Source organism: Wallemia mellicola, assembly GCF_000263375.1.
Source record: "Wallemia mellicola CBS 633.66 unplaced genomic scaffold WALSEscaffold_20, whole genome shotgun sequence".
NCBI classification, from domain to species: domain Eukaryota; kingdom Fungi; phylum Basidiomycota; class Wallemiomycetes; order Wallemiales; family Wallemiaceae; genus Wallemia; species Wallemia mellicola.
Window position 1 is genome coordinate 181,382 of NW_006531977.1, and position 21,297 is coordinate 202,678.

General features: G+C 36.8%; 11 protein-coding genes across 11 annotated transcripts; 5 read left to right on the forward strand and 6 right to left on the reverse strand.

Annotated features, from left to right (window-relative positions):
• Positions 1 to 688: 688 nt before the first annotated feature.
• Positions 689 to 2,194, forward strand: WALSEDRAFT_61157 (CoA-dependent acyltransferase). Its single transcript, XM_006959820.1, has 3 exons — positions 689 to 1,147; positions 1,200 to 1,798; positions 1,842 to 2,194. Exons 1-3 carry the CDS (start codon positions 844 to 846, stop codon positions 1,911 to 1,913), a joined length of 975 nt encoding a protein of 324 aa, XP_006959882.1. The 5' UTR covers positions 689 to 843; the 3' UTR covers positions 1,914 to 2,194.
• Positions 2,195 to 2,540: 346 nt separating this feature from the next.
• On the reverse strand, positions 2,541 to 3,339 carry WALSEDRAFT_7421 (hypothetical protein; the record flags this gene model as incomplete). Its single annotated transcript, XM_006959722.1, has 2 exons — positions 2,541 to 3,116; positions 3,163 to 3,339. Coding segments are annotated over 2 exons (753 nt in total), but the record flags the coding sequence as incomplete, so codon positions are not given.
• A 330-nt stretch (positions 3,340 to 3,669) lies between these two features.
• On the forward strand, positions 3,670 to 5,296 carry WALSEDRAFT_61158 (hypothetical protein). The gene is made up of 2 exons (XM_006959821.1): positions 3,670 to 3,855; positions 3,902 to 5,296. The coding sequence occupies exons 1-2, from the start codon at positions 3,691 to 3,693 to the stop codon at positions 5,237 to 5,239; spliced, it is 1,503 nt and encodes a 500-aa protein (XP_006959883.1). The 5' UTR covers positions 3,670 to 3,690; the 3' UTR covers positions 5,240 to 5,296.
• Positions 5,297 to 5,537: 241 nt separating this feature from the next.
• On the forward strand, positions 5,538 to 6,622 carry WALSEDRAFT_61160 (Mov34-domain-containing protein). The gene is made up of 3 exons (XM_006959822.1): positions 5,538 to 5,652; positions 5,709 to 6,475; positions 6,524 to 6,622. The coding sequence occupies exons 1-3, from the start codon at positions 5,574 to 5,576 to the stop codon at positions 6,602 to 6,604; spliced, it is 927 nt and encodes a 308-aa protein (XP_006959884.1). The 5' UTR covers positions 5,538 to 5,573; the 3' UTR covers positions 6,605 to 6,622.
• Positions 6,623 to 6,676: 54 nt separating this feature from the next.
• WALSEDRAFT_33602 (phosphoglycerate mutase 1 family) lies at positions 6,677 to 7,483 on the forward strand. Its single transcript, XM_006959823.1, has 3 exons — positions 6,677 to 6,705; positions 6,757 to 6,902; positions 6,955 to 7,483. Exons 1-3 carry the CDS (start codon positions 6,697 to 6,699, stop codon positions 7,439 to 7,441), a joined length of 642 nt encoding a protein of 213 aa, XP_006959885.1. The 5' UTR covers positions 6,677 to 6,696; the 3' UTR covers positions 7,442 to 7,483.
• Positions 7,484 to 9,343: 1,860 nt separating this feature from the next.
• WALSEDRAFT_21228 (glycoside hydrolase) lies at positions 9,344 to 10,659 on the reverse strand (the record flags this gene model as incomplete). Its single annotated transcript, XM_006959824.1, has 2 exons — positions 9,344 to 10,016; positions 10,064 to 10,659. 2 exons carry the CDS (start codon positions 10,657 to 10,659, stop codon positions 9,344 to 9,346), a joined length of 1,269 nt encoding a protein of 422 aa, XP_006959886.1.
• Positions 10,660 to 11,056: 397 nt separating this feature from the next.
• Positions 11,057 to 12,148, reverse strand: WALSEDRAFT_29902 (aldolase; the record flags this gene model as incomplete). Its single annotated transcript, XM_006959825.1, has 2 exons — positions 11,057 to 11,393; positions 11,439 to 12,148. 2 exons carry the CDS (start codon positions 12,146 to 12,148, stop codon positions 11,057 to 11,059), a joined length of 1,047 nt encoding a protein of 348 aa, XP_006959887.1.
• A 274-nt stretch (positions 12,149 to 12,422) lies between these two features.
• Positions 12,423 to 15,313, reverse strand: WALSEDRAFT_33605 (root hair defective 3 GTP-binding protein). Its single transcript, XM_006959826.1, has 12 exons — positions 15,257 to 15,313; positions 15,111 to 15,208; positions 14,989 to 15,063; positions 14,857 to 14,942; positions 14,645 to 14,808; positions 14,472 to 14,601; positions 14,204 to 14,422; positions 13,954 to 14,152; positions 13,528 to 13,904; positions 12,820 to 13,475; positions 12,630 to 12,768; positions 12,423 to 12,582 (listed from the first exon to the last, which is right to left on the reverse strand). Exons 1-12 carry the CDS (start codon positions 15,298 to 15,300, stop codon positions 12,469 to 12,471), a joined length of 2,301 nt encoding a protein of 766 aa, XP_006959888.1. The 5' UTR covers positions 15,301 to 15,313; the 3' UTR covers positions 12,423 to 12,468.
• A 2-nt stretch (positions 15,314 to 15,315) lies between these two features.
• Positions 15,316 to 15,820, reverse strand: WALSEDRAFT_61161 (hypothetical protein). Its single transcript, XM_006959827.1, has 3 exons — positions 15,670 to 15,820; positions 15,532 to 15,618; positions 15,316 to 15,483 (listed from the first exon to the last, which is right to left on the reverse strand). Exons 1-3 carry the CDS (start codon positions 15,792 to 15,794, stop codon positions 15,372 to 15,374), a joined length of 324 nt encoding a protein of 107 aa, XP_006959889.1. The 5' UTR covers positions 15,795 to 15,820; the 3' UTR covers positions 15,316 to 15,371.
• On the forward strand, positions 15,339 to 16,862 carry WALSEDRAFT_61163 (rheb small monomeric GTPase RhbA). The gene is made up of 6 exons (XM_006959828.1): positions 15,339 to 15,998; positions 16,055 to 16,062; positions 16,114 to 16,253; positions 16,297 to 16,484; positions 16,534 to 16,622; positions 16,668 to 16,862. Exons 1-6 carry the CDS (start codon positions 15,928 to 15,930, stop codon positions 16,760 to 16,762), a joined length of 591 nt encoding a protein of 196 aa, XP_006959890.1. The 5' UTR covers positions 15,339 to 15,927; the 3' UTR covers positions 16,763 to 16,862.
• Positions 16,751 to 18,280, reverse strand: WALSEDRAFT_61164 (hypothetical protein). The gene is made up of 2 exons (XM_006959829.1): positions 17,980 to 18,280; positions 16,751 to 17,932 (listed from the first exon to the last, which is right to left on the reverse strand). The coding sequence occupies exons 1-2, from the start codon at positions 18,164 to 18,166 to the stop codon at positions 16,800 to 16,802; spliced, it is 1,320 nt and encodes a 439-aa protein (XP_006959891.1). The 5' UTR covers positions 18,167 to 18,280; the 3' UTR covers positions 16,751 to 16,799.
• Positions 18,281 to 21,297: the final 3,017 nt, after the last annotated feature.

Consider the following 21,297-nt stretch of genomic DNA (forward strand, 5'->3'; position numbering starts at 1 on the left):
TTTGATCTGAGTCCTTAGGTTGCTTAGACAATAAAGTATTAACATCGATAGGTGAATAATCCTGTTCTGAAAACCTAGGCTGGATTTGATAGCGAGATTTTTGAGTTGGTGTCGGGGATGGAGGCAGTGAAAAATCTCTGTCATGGACGTCTTCCTCATAGTTTATTATATTGAGTGGTTGTTCAAAATCTGGTGAAGTTGGTAGACAGAATGAGAGAGGTGAAGCTAGATTGATAGGTGAAAGTAAAACATCTGGTACGGGCGAATAATACGGATAACTTGATTGAACGGCGCTCGTTGGGGAGGAAGAAACAAGTGAAGGAGTTAACGGAGTTGGGTTGTTTTGACAACAGAAGAGCTGCGTGGTCGAGATTGTCGAATTAGCTGGTGATTGATTTCCGGCGTACGAAGGAATTGAATGATCGTCATCAAAGATTGCTGTAATGCAATTATTATATAAGAAGTCAGTAATTGATATATTTAAGGACTGCGGTGCTTTCCATAGATCGTCAAACTGTGGACTGTTAGTCTGTTGTGTCGTTGGTGTTGTCTGAGAAGAGTAGACGAGGTAGTCGCTGAACATAGTAAGATGATAGCAATACAAGAGAACTATTTAAACTATCCAACACAAGCATTTTTCGATTGATTGACAAATTGAAAGCTTTTGGTGATCACAGCGAGGGCAGGGGCAGTTCATCTAGCGGACGTCGTACAATGAGTAAATTAAAGTAAACAAAGCTGTAAAATTAATAGAAATTTTTTATTCACCTACTATTCCGTTCTTTACCGTTTTCTCGCTTAGATTAGAAAACAGTGGCTCTTCATTCAACGGTCATAATCGAAATGCTGAGAATTGCGAGATTAATACCAAAGACTCAATTAAGAAGTTTGCACACTTCTGCATCCTTAAGGGATATCGTTAAAGTTCCACAAATGGCAGAGTCCATTACAGAAGGTACTTTAAAGCAATGGAATAAAAAGTTAGGAGAATTCGTCAACCAAGACGAAGAAGTCGCTACGATTGAAACTGACAAGATTGACGTTTCCGTAAATGCACCACAATCAGGTAAAATTACTGAGTTATTCGCATCTGAAGAGGATACCGTTGAAGTTGGCGCTGATTTGTTCAACTTGGAAGCAGGTGAAGGTATTTTATATCCCTACCTTGATTATTAAAATATATTAACCTCACTTTATAGCACCTGCCGAGGAATCGAAACCTGCTCCCGCACAAGAACCGAAATCAGAGGCACCAAAATCAGAGGAGAAGCCAAAGGAAGAGGTCCAACAAGCTTCTAAACCTGCCCCTGCTCCTACCCCTGAACCAAAGAAGGAATCTAAGCCTGCTCAGTCAAGTCAGCCCCAAGATCAGGCACCAAAAACTAAGGGTTCACGTAATGAGACTCGCGTAAAAATGAACAGAATGCGTTTAAGAATCGCTGAGAGACTTAAACAATCTCAAAACACTGCAGCTTCATTAACTACCTTCCAAGATTGCGATATGTCAAACTTGATCGAATTTAGAAATAGATATAAGGATAGAATTATGAAAGAAACAGGCACTAAATTAGGTTTCTTGTCAGCATTCGCAAAGGCTGCATGTATCGCATTGAAAGAGATCCCAGCTGCTAATGCTTCCATTGAAGGTGACGAAATCGTCTACCGCGATTATTGTGATATTTCAATCGCTGTTGCAACTCCAAAAGGTTTAGTTACACCAGTTATCAGAAACGTTGAATCTATGAACTTTGTTGAAATTGAACAAGCAATCGCGGAGGCCGGTAAAAAGGCTAGAGATGGTAAATTAACACTTGAAGATATGGCAGGTGGTACTTTCACTATCTCAAACGGTGGTGTCTTTGGTAGTCACTTCGGTACACCAATTATCAACCTTCCACAATCTGCAGTTTTAGGTATGCACGCTATACTTGAAAAGCCAGTCGCTAGAAACGGACAAGTCGTCATTCGTCCAATCAACACACTTGGTTTAACTTATGATCACAGAATACTTGATGGACGTGAAGCTGTGACATTCCTCAAAAGAATTAGAGAAGTTGTTGAAGATGTTGCACAAATTAACCTTTACGACTACTCTTAAAAAATTGATAAAATTGAGGTAACACTTACTCAATAATTTCGCTAATAAATGAATTAAATTTCTTTCTTAAATCATATATGAATGAAAAAAGGAAAATTATTATACAAGCGTGATATGCAAAATAATTAAAGGAATGAAAATTGAAGAGTCCATATTAGTCTTGTTCATGTGATGCCGTTGGTTGATATTGCCTGTTCCTTGCAGCAATTCTTGTTAATCCAGCTGTGGCAGCGTTCTGGATTCTCTCAATTGGTCTAGTGAAGGCTTGAGTAAATCTATTCCATCTTTGTACTCGAGTTGGTTCAGGTGTTTCCTCAGAGGATGATGATTCATTTGGATGATCTTGAGATTGACTCCGTGAGTGACTAGATGTACCAGGATAACCTTCATCGACATTTATATTGGCATTGGCTTCTCTTTGTCCTCTTCTCACGCTTGATGCCCATCTGGCAACCCTCCAGTAACTCAATACAGATATCATTAATATGAACCAACCGATCGCCATCAATAAAAAGCTCAACCAATCATTAGCAGCACCCAGTGCATCTAAATCTATTGGTGGAAGTTGTTCTTGAGGGGGCGATGGTGGTTGATCTAATTGATCTGGTGGTGGTGGTTGAGGGTCAGCGTTGTCGGTTTGATTGAGGGGCATACCAAAAGGGATACCCATAGCTTGGCCGAATAAACCTGTTGGAGTTGAATTTTCGTTATCGCTCGATTGATCACCAGGTTGGTCAGTTGGTTTAGCGCGTAAATAGAAACCATATTGAATGAAAGTGATACCCAAACCAGCTCTACTACCATGTCTAGCCGCGTGAGTTGTATGCAACAAGTAAGTGAGTAAAAAGCCGACGAAATGGAATGACATGCTGATGAGTAAGTTCCAGGCGAAACTGAAGAAGATACCGACAGGTAAACCATCGACTATGAGATCATCTGTATCAAAAGGAGATGCGGGTGCTATTACGGTTGTATCCCAATAAGGTGGAGTAGCGTCTAAGGCAGCTAAATTGTATGACTAAAGAGTCTATGAGTAGCCATCAGATGATGAATGATGAACTTACAGGAGGGGCGTCTTCTTTATCAGTTGATTCCTCTCTGACATATTCTATAGTAGTACCATCAGCGTTTTGCCTTGGTACCAACCTCTCGTTAGATTGTGGCTTGGCTGTCATATTGGCGAAAACGCCATCATTATTGAGACCAGCGCCTGTGATGGATTGATTGTGGTTTCTATTATAAGCGTCTGAAGGAGCGTTTGTACGCTTTATTATATTAGGATGCTCTGTAGGGGAACCTGGGGGTGGAATATCGGCGTAATGACTTTGACTGTCGAATATAACGTTTGAATCGTTTGTAGTTTCCTCATCAGATTCGTTACCAAAAGCTTCTTCTAATTCATCCTGTTTATTAATTAATTGTGTATAATTATTAGTCATTAATATCTTGATGGTGTATGATAGAGGATGAATAGTAGTTAAATAATAAAAAACAATTTGAATTGAATATATGATAGTAATAGTTTATTTTTTATACTTTATTTATAAAGTTATACTCCTTTGATTCCTTCTACCATTCCTTCTACCACCAAGATGGAGACTGAACAGCTGCAAAAGTTTGTTTTAAATCAGTTAAACAGCCAGGAAGAGATTAAAGACAGTAGAGAGTTGTACTATCAACCAATCAACAGAAAATTGAACGAGCCTAATGACAGCAATATCTTACAGTCTTCTCTTCAAGCTTTGCAATCTAAAGAGGTCAGTCTCCTGCTATAGCAAGTTTATATACTTAATGTGCTCCCAGATGATCGCTTACTCTAACTTGGAAACTTACGATTACAATCTCACTGATGAAGCTAATGAATTGATAGACAAAGGCAGTCATGAAGCTAGAGTCTACCATTCTTTAGATTTTGAAGTCGGCTCAGATGCTAAGGAGATCATACAGAAAGTTGGCCAGGTTTCCGCCAAAGTTGGTCAAGGTAGAGCTTTCAAATTGGGCTGGATTAAGAAGGTCGATAACAAGTTCTTTAAAAATGCCACTGAAATACAAGATGTTACAGTCAACAACTTGTTAGCAATCAAGCAATCAAACACTCTATCCAACGAAAGCGACTTAACAGAACTTAAAAAGCGTAAATTGATCAAACCAAAGAAGCTTCTTCACTTTTCTATCAAAAAAGGACCAAACTACGCTCCAGAGTTGATTACTTTCGAAACCGATTTAACCTCTGACATGCTCCTCGACGGAAGCTGGAAACAAAAACAATTCAAGAAGTACAACTTTGATGCTGCAGGTATCTTACCACAAGGTGGTGCTTTACATCCACTCTTAAAGGTTAGAGAAGAGTTCAGAAATATCTTCTTTGAAATGGGTTTCCAAGAAATGCCTACGAATCAATTCGTTGAATCATGCTTTTGGAACTTTGATTCATTATTCGTACCTCAACAACACGTCGCGAGAGAGTTACAAGATACTTTCTACATAAAAGAACCAAGAACTGCAAATGTCTCTGATAAAGAGTATTACGACAAAGTTAAAACAGTCCACGAAAATGGTGGATTCGGTTCAATCGGTTATAGAGCACCATTTAGTGAAGATGAAACCAAGAGATTGGTTTTGAGAACGCACACAACTGCAACTTCCGCTCAATGTTTATACAAATTGGCTAAACAACCTGGTGGATTCAAACCATCAAAGTTATTCTCAATTGATAGAGTATTCAGAAATGAAGCAGTCGATGCAACTCATTTAGCTGAATTCCATCAAGTTGAAGGTGTAATAGCAGATAAGAACATCACTTTAGGTGATTTAATCGGATTTATGGAGGTCTTCTTTAAGAAAATGGGAATGTCGCAATTAAGATTCAAGCCTGCGTACAATCCATACACAGAACCTTCATTGGAAATTTTTGCTCACCATGATGGTTTAGGTAAATGGGTTGAAATTGGTAACTCTGGTATGTTTAGACCTGAAATGTTAGCACCAATGGGATTACCTGATGATGTTCACGTTTTGGGATTCGGTTTGAGTTTAGAAAGACCAACTATGATAAAATACGCTATCAACAATATACGTGATTTAGTCGGACATAAAGTTGATCTTGATCAGGTTGAAAAGAGTGAAGCTGTTAGATTCTAGACTTTCGATTGTAGATATCTGTTTTGTTATTTTTTCTATACACATATTAAGCTTCTCATGTGAGTTATGGAGTTGGATGAGATAGTAACCTATCTAGATATAGTACTTCTACTGTAAACATTCTAAATTGCTTAATGATAAAACCTAAGAGGTACACTAGTTTATACGTAACAACCGTCTTATGTCATTCTGAGATTCTAAAACTTGATAAGATGGTTATTTACGAATAATATACAGGTTTATAATAGATGAACATTCTTAAATATAGACGCCTTCTATAGATTTCTATTCACTGCTTTCGTTTCTCCTTCACTCCCATCACCAGCATAGAAAAATGGATATTAACGCATTATTAGCACAAGCAAGAGGTGGCGCACAAAGTAATCCAACTGGAGATACTCAAATTGCTGACAGTGAGTTCATAACACGCTTTCTTAGATTATATATAGCTTACGTGTACGATAATCAGATGGAGAAACTATTCACATTTCAAGCTTAGCTTTATTAAAAATGCTCAAGCATGGTAGAGCAGGTGTGCCTATGGAAGTCATGGGTTTATGCTTAGGTGAATTCGTCGATGATTACACTATACACGTTACAGACGTATTTGCGATGCCACAATCTGGTACAACAGTCAGTGTAGAGAGTGTTGACCACGTATTTCAAACTAAAATGCTTTCAATGCTTAAGCAAACTGGTAGATCAGAAATGGTAGTTGGATGGTATCACAGTCACCCTGGATTCGGCTGTTGGTTATCCAGCGTAGATATCAATACACAACAATCTTTTGAGCAACTTAATCCTAGAGCTGTTGCTATCGTCGTTGATCCAATTCAATCAGTAAAAGGAAAAGTCGTAGCTGACGCATTCAGATTGATCGACTCACAAAATGCTTTGATGGGTCAAGAATCTAGACAATCAACTTCAAATTTAGGTCAACTTATTAAACCATCAATTCAAGGTCTTATTCATGGTGTTGGTAGACATTACTACTCTTTAGCTATACAATATCGTAAATCTAAAGCAGAAGAACGTATGTTGAGCTCTTTAAGTGGTAAAGCCTGGACAAAAGGACTGGAAATTGAGCAAGCTGATAAGTTTAGACACAACAATCAAAATGCAGTCGAAAAGTTCTCTACTTTAGCTGATCAATATGGTAAATCAGTAGCAGAGGAGTTGACTTTGACACCTGAACAGTTGTCAACACGACACGTTGGTAAGCAAGATCCAAAGAGGGTATGTATAACTTAGTTTCCTGTCTTTAAACTGACGTATTATCAACAGCATCTCGAAGAGCACGTAACAAAATCGCTTGAACAATCGACTGTACAAATGCTAGGTATGGGTGTATTGACGAGTGTATAATTTATATAATTTTTTTTTATTTCTCTTGTGTGCGTTGCGGGAACTGGTGTGCGTTTGCGGTAACTTTCGTTCAAATTGACAATCAAAGCAAAATGCCAGCAGTGAGTAAAAAAAAGTATGAAACTAATAAATGATAACGTTAAATTTAATAGACACTCGTATTAACACGCCACGGAGAATCTGAATGGAACAAAAAGAACTTGTTCACTGGATGGGTTGACGTACAACTCACAGAAAAGGGTGAACAAGAAGCTAAATTAGGTGGTGAACGTCTTAAAGCATCCAACACACAGTTTGAGTATGTTTCATTACACTTTCCTCTATCATTATTCGCTAACATTCATACACAGTTACGCTTACACTTCCGCTTTACAAAGAGCACAAAAGACATTAGCAATCATTCAAGAAGAAATTGGTCAAACTAACTTACCTGTCACCAAGGATCAAGCTCTTAACGAACGTCACTACGGTGAATTACAAGGTTTGAACAAAGATGACGCCAGAGCTAAATGGGGTGAAGACCAAGTACACATCTGGCGTAGATCTTACAACGTTCCACCACCTGGTGACAACGCTGAATCACTTGAGCTCACTGCTAAGCGTGTTTTACCTTACTGGAAATCAGAAATTTTGCCAAAGTTAGCAGAGAACAAGAACATTCTTATCGCAGCACACGGTAACTCCCTCCGTGCTCTCATTATGGATATCGAGAAGTTATCTGGTGATGAAGTCGTCGGTCTTGAACTTGCAACTGGTGTTCCAATCGAATTCCAATTAGATATCGTTGATGGTCAAGTTAAGGTCCTCTCAAAGAAGATTTTCAACCAATCTGTTTAGATTTATAACAATGTCACTTTGATACATTTAGATTTTTATGTCATGACTGTGTGGAATGTCTAGAAATATATGAGAACCTACATTTGTTTCTAAAATCTGACATTTTACTTTCTCATTCTATTATCATCACTTGACGTATGTATACCCAACCAGTATGGAAATAAAGGAACTATAAGATAAACACTGAAGCTAAAAGTTGCTCTATGTATTTATATTGCTTCAACTGTCTTGTGAATACTCACATAACGTCCTGTGATGCGACATCATAATATAAACCTCTGTTAATCATAGTAGAATATGCGATAAAAGATTAATTAATTATTAATTAGCTCAATAATTACTTTTCTATATATGAACGGTTTATTTTTACATCCTATACATCAGACTGTTATGGACTGAACAGTCTCTGAAGATAACAAATACATTATACTCTCTATAAATCACACAGTGCAGTACTTATTTACATGGTATTTTCCCAGCAACTCTAAGTACTTATATTAAAATGAAAGTAAAGAAAAGTAAAACGAAGTTGGTCTTGCGTTATCGTAGATTCATTACTCATTACATATCGTCTATTTGCCCTGGTTCCCTTTGGGAAAATATAGGAAAATCTTGTTGCTACTTACATTATAACCAATACTAGCTCCTGGCAGCCAGTGCAAGTACATTAACAGTACAGTATTGACTTCCTTTTTTTACAATTCAAACACTGATTTCCACTTTAGTCTTCAATTGTATTTGATCACTCAAGCAATTATCTACTATGTTGTGCTTCAAATCGATGTCTCTTATGGCTCTTAGTTTCGTCAGTTGTTCGTTTTTATTTCCACTTATCTTCACCACAAACAAAACAGTGAAAATATTATCAACTATTACTTGAATTTCCTTCTTTTTGTAGTTTCATAACGGGAAACTTTTACTTCAATGAATCAGACTTAATCTTCAACACTCATCATTTCTGCGACATTGGTGCTTCATCTCTGAAATGGCTGTTTTAATTTTACATCATTATTCGTGGCGATAAACCTTTGAGTCCATTAAATTACGCTTGGGCTATAGTTTGTTGGTAATTTCTCAAACATCAAAGTTTTTTCGTTTCATGACTTCGATCATATACGCTAAGCAAAAATTGCATAGTGTTGATACCAAAAAGTGTAAAGTGTTTCAAGCCCTTATATATAATAAGCTTCAATGCTATAGTACAATTTGCAACCATATTTATTCTTGCGGGAGTAGATACGGTGCCGGGAAAGTACAACCAATGCTATTTTGTAAATGTACGAAACTTGTGTCTGCAACAAAAGTAATGAAATGCCTTGGAAATAACATTCCATTGTTTTGCAAGTGATTTGTTAGTTCGATTTTAGTTAGTGTGTCATGAAAAACTTTATTTAAACTTAGTGCAGCCGCAAAGAATTGGCAAGTCTTCATATTCATTTACAGCATATAAGGCTTCGTCACGTATAGATATACTCTGTTTATGTTGGATTTACTTTCATTTTCAAGGACTTTTACTAGTAAAATCAGTTATGTAATTGTTTTTTGAAGCCTCATCTTCAGTGTCCATAAGTAGCATTTAGTCACTTTGTATAGCAAACAAATTTACATTTTGCAATTTCAAATTGTTTTTTGTTGCATTCATTACAATACATTATCAAAAGCGTGAGACTATATGTCTTTAAAGTATGTTTAAGTTTGTCCTCACGTCCATAAAGGTGAGAACCATTGTGTCATGCAACATTATACTAAATTTCAAAACAGTCCACCATATCTTCCAATCCGATTTAGACAATAATTATTTGTTCTAGCTTCTGTAAAAATTTTCAACAAGATCACATTTCTGTTACATTAAAAACGTTTTAGTAATACAATAATAATATTTCAAATAAATGACTATAAGTTTTAAACACCAAGACCTTCTCTCAATGCTGAATATAAGTCACCCTGGTTTGTATCACCAATGAGTGTCCATCCACCCATACCACCAATACCCATATCCTTTGCTAGTTGAGCCTTTAACTTGAACGATTCTGGATCATCATAACTTAAAACTTGTGAACCAGAGTAAAGGAAAGGAGTTGAGGAGCATTCATCCCATTTTCTAGTCCATCCACCAGCAGCATCAAACTGAGTGGCCGAGACCCTTTTTAATGCACCTGAATCTACTATTGCGTCGAAGTCAACTTGACCTTTTGCTGTAGTACCATCTGCATTCTTGATAGTAACAGGTGATGCTCCGTTAGTAGGAGTAGCTGGTTGGCCATCAGTTGGTGCAGCTGGCTGGCCATTGGTTGGAGTAGCTGGTTGGTCGTTGTTTGGAGTAGTTGGTTGACCGTTGTTCGTATCATCAGCACCAGGTACGGTTGGAGTTTGTCTTGCTACCAGAGCCTTTGCACTGGATTCGTGAAGATAGCCGTAAGCTGGAACACCCAAATAGATCTTTTCGAGTGGCATACCGGCTTCATTCCATGCTTTGATTGAATCTTCAGCATTAGCACCAGGCTTTGAACTGCCGCATGTGTCCTTGAGCGCTGCATTAGGACCAGGAGCAGGAGCAGCATTGAAAACATCGTAACTTAAAGTAATCGTAAGTCTTTACTTTTAATGATTAATTGAACTCACTTCATAATAAGTATATGATCGAATACTTCACCAAATCCACTAACATCTGCGAGTGGTTTACCATCTGGACCAGCAAATGGATAAACCGCAGTTGCAGCGCTAAGTGTGACACCTGAAGGTAATTGTGGCTTAAGTACTTTTAAGAATTTGAGGTAGTTTGCGCTATCTGAGCCAGTATGTGGATTACCAGCACCAGGTAAACCAGGATATTCCCAATCAAGATCAATACCATCCAAATTCCATTTCTTTTGTGCGTTTACTATAGCAGTAGCAAGTTTCTCTCTGTTGGCATCAGTTGAAACTGCTTCACTAAATGGTTCAGATCCTGTCCATCCACCAATACTTAATTCAACCTTCTTTGAAGGGCTTTGAGCGTGAGCTGCTTCGACTAAAGAAGTGAGTGTTGAATCTGAACCTGCACTTAAAGTAATTTCGTATGTACTTGGAGAAAGTAAGCCGAAAGCGTATGAAACATAATCGATGTTTGTCCAATCAATCTGATTTACTGGTAATCTGTTCGTTTGCCAATCTGGATAATAAGCACCGATCAATTGCTTTCCATTCGTGGCTTGAGCGTTAAAACCTGAAGCAGACATAGGGTATTCTGCTTCACTTGTCTCAGTGTATGGTTGTACATCTTCTGCTTCATATTTGTTGTAAGATGGACCACCTTGTAATTCTGTAAATGGTTGGATATTGTTGTTCAAGTTATCCAAGTTACGTAAACCTTCAAGTCCATTGTCACCTGAAATAGCCCTGCTATTTAAACTAACTGAATTTGTTGAAGAGATTGAAGCTATCAAAGCTGCTGCGGTTAACCAGTAACGCATAGTATTAATTTGTAAAAGAATGTGAGTCTTGATAAAGAGTCGAATTAATTAAACGCGAGCCTTTATATAATTTTCAAACGCGAATCACACTAAAATTACGGTTTTGGTATGTAACTTCCGAATTCGGTAAGTGTTAAAATGTTAACTGCATAAGTAAAACAATTTACAGTGTTTCTAGATGTGGTTGCTTTTTGTTTAATATTGCAACCCTTGCCAATGCTCTAAGTTGTTCCTCTGCGTTGGTGAAAACTTCATTAGCACGTCTCTGTAATCTGCTAACATTTGTATCATTCATAGTTTCAGTTAATTCAGTAGCATTGTCTGTTAACCATGTGGTTGCATTTGGAAGTTCTGTTTCATTTGATGCAGCTATCGCGTCTCGTATAATTTCATTATCGCGTTCACTTACTTGTGTATTAGCAAGACCTTCTAATATTGTTGGTCCTACTGTAATAGCATCAATACCCGCCATGGATACTGCGTCGATAGGTGCTATAAAACTAATGAAGTAAGTTCAAATATTCAAGAAAAGTGAACAAACGTACGATGCAGCTTTAACTTGTGTCTTTATACCAGCGCTACGATAATAACGTTGAATTTTGTGTGTTAATTGTACTCCTGGTGATTCTTTAACAGGGTTTGAATAATCGGTGTACAACTTCCTATCAAAATGAGCATCCAATTCATTAAGATATGGTGATATAGCAACACAGCCTGCTTCCGCAGCAGCTAGTGCTTGAGATGTGGAAAATACTGTTGTAGCAAGTGTCTTGATATTTCTCTTTGTGAGAATTTTGCATGCTTTGAGTCCATTGACTGTCGCTGGTACCTTAATGCAACATTCCTTGCTGCTAATACCATAAATATCAAATATTTTGACAATTTGTTCACAATGGTTCACAATTTCATTTATAACGTCAAGTTTTGAGCAACATGTTTGTAATAAAACTAAACCTTGTGGGTGTAACTTTGGTTTGACTTCTTTTATAATGTTGACTGAAGCTATATCAACGACTAGTTGTTCGAATGAAATTGTATCTTTCTCGTCAACGCCTAATGCATTGCTCAATCTGAAAGCTTCATCGACTGCGAATGCTAATACATGAGCGTGCTGAGGCATTGTCAAAGTAGCTTGTACGAGGAATTGGTTACATGTCATATCTTGAACTGGTGAGAACTTTGTTGCTACGTCGACATCGATTGCATCCAAATCAATTGTCGTGACTTCTCTAAGTGCTTCCAATAAAGTTACCATAGTATATGTTGGAGAATATTAAGGTGATGGTTGTTTTATGTAGACTATATATATATTTTTATCGCCTTTAAACGCCCGACATATCGTCATAGGTCAAATGACCCAGCAAAACGTACTGATTTCGTAGCAATATTACTAAAAAGGTTGTAACGTGTATATAAAAGGATAATTTCCAGTTTCAATGCTTCTTTCGCCCTGATAATTGGTGCTATATTTAGATAAATTAGTAAGCAGGGTATTTTAGATTTGTAAAGACAACGCATAAGTTGATTTTGTGATATTTCATACTCGTCTAATACAAAATGATGAATATTTTAGTATTATGAATTAGTGTCAGCATTCAATGTGTCTGAGTTTTTACCGGTTCCAGTAGGTGCCGTGTCTCTCGTCTCCGCCTGCAAGTTTACCATTTTCTCCACGATAATCCTGTTTACCTGAGAAAGAAATCAGCTACAATATTTAATAATTAACTTTCACCCACTTCTTTACCAACTGTCACCAAGATCGTTGAAATAGGTCCACCTAGATTTAAGGTGTAGACGAAATATGCGGTGACAAGTCCTAGCAACGATAACGTTAAATAGATAGGGTTACTAAGGATGGCCCATAATTCATTCCATCTATAGGGGTTTTTATTAGAGTACAATTCAACTATTAAACTGTTCCCTTACCCTAATACTAGTAATGCAACGTAGAACCATAATGGTATCTTGGAAATTGAACTGACTACACTACGTTTAGCTTCAACGTAAATTGCGTCAGCATCCTTTTTGAATCTTGCAGCAAGCTGGGCTTCTTTAGCTTCACCTAGTACCTGAAGTGATTCTTCATAATTATAAGATTCTTCTTCGTCAGAAACTCTGATAATATCCTGTACAGTATCATCCAGTTGAGGGTAGCTAAATACCTTTTCTTCATCTTGGGGCTGAATGGAGCGGTATAACTTTAATAATTGTAACGTGTGCTCTTTCGCATCAGTGTAAATTAGTTCAATATCATCTGAAGGTCTCCAAACTCTAGGTATACCTTTGTTATCATAGCGAAATTTGTCCTCAAAGATTGACCTCAATCTAAAAAGCAAAATAGCTTCTGAGCATTGTTCTTCAATTTTGTTACGAAGTGAAATCCAAGCCCTACGTAACAGGGATCCTGTTGTAGCATCTATTTCCTTCTGTGTACTGTTCAATTTGCTGGCTTTCATGTTGTACGATGTCTTTGAACGATCTAAAAGTGCATTGAAACGCCCTAGCACCTTATCCCACATGTCTGTATCAGGATGGTTCAAGCAAACTTCGACAAATTCACCTGCTTCCTTCTGAATTGTACGCTTTAGGGGACATTAGCGACACTGAACGGACTAGAAGTTTAAATATACGTACGTCAAGCTGTTTTATAAGCTTTAATAATTCTTCAGATCTACATTCAGCAGAAACAGTATCAATATCTAACTTGAGTTGTTCTAATGTCTCAATGTATGACCAATCTGTACCTTGTAAGGTAATTTCATTAGCTTGCTCAACAAAAGTCTCGATGTGATGTTGAGATGATTCTTTGACAACATTCGAGAAATCATACGAATCAGATTTAAGCCTCGTATGAAGTTCCTTTTTGAAATTGTCGATTGCTTTCTTGTGCAAGTTCCTCACTTGGCTAATATAAAGTGGTGAAAGGGTGGTACGTATAGAATCGACAAGTTCTTCACGTTTCTTATCATATACAGGTTTTGCGTACCGGAAAGCAATATCATCGAACATTTCTAGGAACCAGTTAGCTTCTTCGTTTGAGTTATTGAAACTGTGACAAACCTAGAGCTTCTTTCTCAGCATCCCTCATAACTTTACCGAGTTCAGGTACAAACTTCCCAATTTCAACAGGTTTCTTTACTGAAATGATTCGGTTGTGGAAAATTTTCAATGTTTCTGAGGCGATCTCATCACATCTATATTGTGCTAAGAGCTCTTGTTGCGTTGGAACATCCAGATCCTTGTTATTTTGTACTTTATCCTGTAAGAAGTTAGGATATATAGTTGATATAGTTGATATCTTATTACGCACCCAAATGGTCTCTAAATAATGACTCAGGCCATCAGCAGGTATTTTTCTATGATACTCTGGTTTTAAAGCAAATTCTTTGGAATCTTTGTCTGAGAAATAATTATTTCTGATTCTTAAAGTTTGTTGATCAAATTCCTCTGGTTGCAAAACCTTGTGAGGTAGTGTCACAAAATCAAGGTCAAAGTAATCACTAAGGTTGGCTTCTGTTAAGTTCTCAGGCTGTAGTTGTCATGAGTCTGTGTAAATAAACGAAAGAAAGAGGGGATACCTTAGATACGGAGTTCCAAATATTCTCTATGTCATTTGTTAAAGTAGTACGAAGGTTGTCAAGCGGAGTGATAGCAAGATGATCACGTATAATAAACAAGAGTAATGTCTTTGGTGGTTTCTCGGTATTGCTAATATGATGTAAGTTTAACCGAGAAGATAAGACAAACTAACTCTGAGTTTGAATTTGCGATAAACATGGAAAAGTTAACTTCCATAACAGTTTTGAGTAAGCCCATGTTAGCACCTTGATATAAACCGACTTGATGCTCCCACATGTTGATAAGTAAGACAGAGGAAGCAGCCAAAGAAAAAAGGGCGGACTTTCTCTCGAAATCCTGTAGGTAATAAGTCAGTATTTGGTTAATTGAGTAAGGTATAGATACCTGATCTTCACCGCGTTCACGACCGTCTGTACCTTCAACATCCATAACTAAGAGAGGAATATCCAGAGCTTTACACATCCAAATACCTTAGTATTGATAAATAATAGAGAAGAGGATGAAGTTGAAACGAACCCTTTGTTGTTTGTCTTCTTTGAGATTCATCCATGACATCAAAAGATGTACCGAATAGCTTATTTAATAATGTACCTTTAAATATGAGATGACTGCAATTGAATGAATGGACGGAAACATACTTTTACCAGTAGATTGTGAACCGAATACACTAAGGACGTTGTAATTGAAACCAGAGTTGGATAACTGCCATTGATTTAATTGGCTTGATAGATTGTTACTGGTAGATAAATAAATGACTAGTAAATATAGACATTAAATAACGAACCTGAATATCTTTTCCTCATTTATAACGTGTAGCCTAGATGTCATATCAAGTGGTTGTACAAGAAGAAGGTGTGTATAGGGAAATAAAGACTAAAATGTACAAAAAAATATATAAATTAGTTTGATGATTCCGACTGATCAAATGGATTGTCATGTCTCTTCACTGATTGGGGAGAATCAGTTGGTAGGGTTGATTGAAACCTATCAGTCAACTGAACAGGCTTGGCTCTAGAACGGAGTTAATGACGCGTAATAAATAGTAAAGAGTGAACTAACTTTGAAAAGTTCTTCTTCTTGTGATTTGCTAACTTTGCAGTCACGGGTGTCATCAGGTTATCAGTTGGTGAAACAAATGAGTTAGAACTGTTGTAAGTGATGAGCTTTGTATATTAAAATAAAAGGTAAATAACGAACGTTTGCTTTAACTTTTGAGCTAACAACGCCCTTTGACCTGCACCTTTATCATCATTTTGATCCTCAACAACTGCAGCTGCCTCTGGGTGGTGTAATTGCTCGACTGGGTTCTCCTTATTATCCATTAAGCTCGTCGTCGTCGTCGTTCGTCAAAGAGTTTATAATATAAATAATATAAATATTAAAAATAAAAATTTAATTATATTTTATCACTGATAGTTATATGATATAATTTCTCTTCTTTAAATACCATCAGCCATGACTACAAAGCCACCAACTAATAAACCAAACGATAAGCCCAGGAGAAAGATCTGTGTTTTAGGTAGCAGGTTAGTTCTTATTATTATCCAACCTCATTCGTACTCTTTATTAATTACCTATTTAGGAATGTTGGTAGGTTATAGAGAACTTTATTTAGTTGTTTATTTATTTATTATTTAAAAGGTAAATCCTCGCTAGTTGTTCAATACGTTGAAGGTGTTTTCGTCGACTCTTATTACCCCACTATTGAAACTACCTTCACGAAGGCTATCAATTATAAAGGTACTGATTACGATTGTGATATTTTAGATACCGCAGGTCAAGTTAGTATCGTCTTCCCTTTATTATTTCTCTTATTCCATTTAGGATGAATACTCTCTTATCAATTCAAAGCACGCTATCGGTATACACGGTTATATGCTAGTCTTCTCTTTAGCTTCAAGGGCTTCTTTTGAAATGGTGGCAACCGTTCACGATAAGCTTCTAGCTTATCATGGTTTAGAAGAACTTCCTGTCGTTGTTATCGGCCAAAAGAGCGATCTTGTTCAACAACGGTACGCTCATTTACTTTTCTAAATAGCCCTTTTCTCATTTATTCACTAGTGTCGTAGATAAAGAAGAAGCTCAACAAATGTCGAAAGAACTCAACGCTTCTTATGTTGAAGTCTCAGCTGCAGCGAATGAGAATGTTTGTATGTATACACCACTACCAAATTGCTTTTTCTAACTTCATACAGCTAAAGCTTTCGAATCCATGCTCGCTGAGATCGAGTCTAGAAATCTCCCCCCTTCCGGAGAAGGTGGCAGTCAAGGTAAATGCGTAATACAATGAAATTTCGACTGTACAATCCTTAAATCCTGTTTTGTATTTATTTCTTTTCTTCAATTTGTTCTTTGTCTTTTGGAATGGTAATCAAATGTCCCATACGTTCTATTTTAGTTCGTAAGTAGCGCTCAAGGTCTTCTCCTTGAGTGGCGCCTGCACCGATAAGACCCGCACCTGAGCGTCTAAGAACGTGTTGTAAATATTCATCTCCACTATCATTCTCTGCAGTTGAAAGTGTCTTTGCGAAAACGTCTTTATCCTCCTCTTCACCCTTCTCATTTACACAAGTAGGCGTTTGCTCTCCACCAGTGCTAAACCTCCTTGGATTAGCGAATAAATGCTTTTGTTTTAACCCTTTTATTTTAAGTTCTTCAAGGTGATTACACTTCCAAGCTCTTGGTATCATCTCAACCCTATCAGAAACAGGGATGCCCTCAAATTCTAATGCATTTACTTTATCTGGATTATTAGTCATTAACCTAATACCAGAAGATCCTATACCAAGTCCTAAATCTCTTAAGATTGATGCAGAAATTTCATACGTTCTTTCATCGGCACCAAAACCCAATAATTCATTAGCAGTGACTGTATCATGACCTAGATCTTGTAAATTATAAGCACGAAGTTTCGCAGCTAATCCGATTCCACGACCTTCCTGTCTCATATAAACAATTACACCTCTCGGTTTAGTATGTTGATCTTTTGAAGTGCCAACAAACATTTGACGTAAAGCTTCATCAAGCTGTTCACCACAGTCGCACCGCTGTGAACCAATAGTTTCACCTGTGTAACATTCACTATGTATACGTACCAAAGGTGCTAAAGGATCCTTATGTTCTTGTCTAAGTGTATATGGAGAAGCATTCAGAGAATTTGTTGATGCAATATTGATTTCAGCAGAGTTTCTCTTAATTTTACCAACATATGCACCTCTTGTCAAGCGGTCAAGTTCAGATTCACCTGAGCGGATAGCATCTAAGGATTTTGAACGTAGATCATTACTTGATACGAATTCACGTTGAAGTTGTTCAGGGTCTACAACGAATGCAAGATGTTCCTTCTTATCATGATTATTGGTATAGAGATGACAAAAGATTTCACCATGTGGTGTTGGAATGCGAGTCCTGACTTGACAAATAACTTCTAGTGGAGGCTTTTCTAAACTCAGGGATGTATCTGATTGAATGTAAGATAAGATAGTCTAAAGTAAAATGAAGACCTACTGATCGCGTACTTCTTCTCGTTCTTAAGATCGTTAAGCCTTTCCTTTCTAGGTTTTTGTAGAGACTGATGATTTACTGATAATCTTTTTGATCTTGTACCACTAGAATCGTAACCGAACCAGTCATGGTGATAATGATTATGAGTTGGAGGTTTAGAACCTGAGAGCGCTAATATCATTGGATCCATAGGAGGTCGTCTAGGCTGCGATTTGCTGGACCTCCTTGTGAGCCTGTTATCTGAGTTTGAGATATTGTAGGAGGGATCAATATCAGTGTCAGTAAGTTTTAAGGATTGTATATTTGGAGAGCTATCTGTCATTTCAACAATTTGCTATCTTTTCTACCAGAAGAGAAGATGATGACAGATCAAGTTTAAGAGGAACACACAGATCGCAGCAGCGGTTATGATGACTAAATATGAGTAATAGCTTGACTAAAACAGTCGTTTTATATTTAATAGTCAGAATATAAAGCAAGTGATTAAATTTATATTACACGCATTTAACTCACCTTATAACCCTCAAAGTTCTACGACGTTCTCCAGCTATGAACTTTTGAAAGCTAATACAAGTTGTAGTAACTATATCTAAACCCTCTCTATAATTGTATATCTCTCTTTAAGCTAATACCCCGTCCGAACTCAACCTTCCATCCCGACGATCATCATCTCCGCATTGCTAAAAATATCACAGATAGATATATTTAATATTATACTGATTATTAGGTTTTGCTGAACGAACTTTCAAACGATCTAGCTATATATCAAAATCCCTCGATTCTGGCTACAATGTCGTCGCCTTAGCTAGCTTAAATTAGAGCATGTATAACTAATGATATTTACCAACAGCTAGAAATTAAACCTTGTTTCTCGTATCTTAACTACAATATCGGACACAAGAAGCGAAGATAATGTGAAGATGCTATGACATCATAACGTCATCATAGAAGCTCTGCTAAGGGTATAACCCCCTTTGCGGTTGAAGGACATATTCTATTAACGCATCTAAATATAATGTGTCCAAAACAACTAACTCTGTGAATCTTTGAACACTGTTACTCTCAATTTTTATGAAGTGTTGATGTAGCATAAATGTTTTCGTCAAGTAAATTGCAGGACTCAAAAAAAAAGATTTATCCGTTTATCAATATGTCTCACCCACCAACGCATTGGAATACAGATACAAGTGCAGAACATACAGCGACAATCATTTGTCATTAGTGAAAGTAGCATAACGGTCAGGAACATTGGATTCAAAGGATGAACAATAAAACAGTAAAATATTAAAGCAATGAATAAATGTTGAAGGTATGAATGAGATCATCTTGTATAATGTCAATTAGAACTCGTGTTTTCATGGTAAAACAGAATTGTGAGCTCTAAATTTCAAGACAACCGAATATAATAGACCCAAATACAGTCATACCACAATATTTTTTTCATTTTCTTACCCTGCAAGGATGAATACGAACAATTGAACGTACGAACGAAAGATTGACTAGGTAACAAAATGGTCGGGCGTATCCTGGATTATGAGAAGTTACTAGCCAAGGATAAAAGATTTACGTATGAAAAGAACCAAATTCTACAAAAAAATCAATTGTAAATAGATTGAATTTACACTGTCACAGACAAATGGAACCAAATAGCTGAATTAGAAACCAAAGTAGCTTGTTACAGACATATTATGCAAAAGAGCAGGTAGGATGTGGGTTATGACTTTAACAGCTTTCGGATGTCATCTTTAGCAATCGACATAACTCCTACAAACCTAGTCAAAAGAATCCGTAAAACCTACATTAATGCGGAACTTGGAAAATTGCTAAAACTTTCCTAGTAAGTTGAATTATCGAGAGGAATGCAGGAGTTTCATGGTAAATTGAAAGCATTTTGAACGAATTCCTGAAGATTGAGCATCATAATATAGCAAGATCTATGAAATAAAGCATCATAAACATTATTTGGATAACTGAAGACCATGAAAATCCGAAAATCTAGTTACTGCAAACTTGCCATGAAAATATTTGACAATTACAATGTCTGTCGCATTGATCCACCAGTTGAAATCACTTAAATCAATCAAATTACTCAGTTGCAGCATGCTAGTGATCAAGTTTAGAACGAATACACTTCAGAAAAGACCAATATAAGCAATAGATCTACTATATCTCATCACTTAAGCTATGTTCAAACTATTTGAAGACGATTGATAGACTATCGTTATTCACACACTCAGATAAATAAGTATACCTATCCCCAGACTTAAGAGTTAACGGGAGAGAAAAGGAAGTGATTGGTGTGCTTTTCAACAGGAACGGGCAGATACGATATACGCATGTCAGGAACAGTCATGCAACGTTAATGTATACCATATTCATAGTCTCCACTTAATTCATCAGAGAAATTTTCAATGCAAACATCACATGATCCAACCAGTGGTTTAGAATCTGTGTGCATATATATTGAATGAATCACCTAACGTGATAAATGACTCAACAGGCTATAATAATTGCAAAAATAAGTTATGTCAGTAGAAGTAACACTCAATTGTACAATAAAATTCTGAATGCAAGGTTGACATCGTAAATGGTTGATACTATTATTTCTTTTCTACAAGTTTCACCCCAAGCTAATCACAAAAGTATTACTTGAGATATACAAAGTAAGACCAAAATAAAGGTTGGATAGATATGGAACAATATACGACCTCCACAGTAACATGTCAATACAATAGTTCATTTGGAATGGGAAATAAACTTTATAACTCCAATGCAAACAAATTCGGTGGACCTTCTAGATACATATCTGCCTAGCATGTGAAATATTCACGTTATCCAGTGGCTTACGAAGACGAGACAGATGCAAACAAGTATTGAATACTTAACGCCTTCCAATTATTGATTAATTTTGGAAGTTTCAAAGCAGAGAATGTTATGAGCTATAGGAGCAAGTACGGATTATAAGCTCTGAGGAAGATATACGTCCACTGACTAACATTTTCTATGATATCAACTGTGTCATAATAAGCGACTACAGTATAATTCGTATCGACTGAATGAGCGTACTCATTCTGAACGTAATGGATCTCTGATGAACTGATGTAATAACCTCCAATTTATTCCCAATTTTAATCTCGTGACAACAAACATTTTTACTGCGCATTGCAGTATTGTATATTGGTGTCCACGAAGGGGACTGAATTCTGGAATTGGTACCATAAACAGTACATATAAACTTTAACAGAATATATTAAACTTGGTTGAAACCCTCTAGCATTAGTTGAAATACTGACTGAACATTGGGTTATGAATGGCTTTATT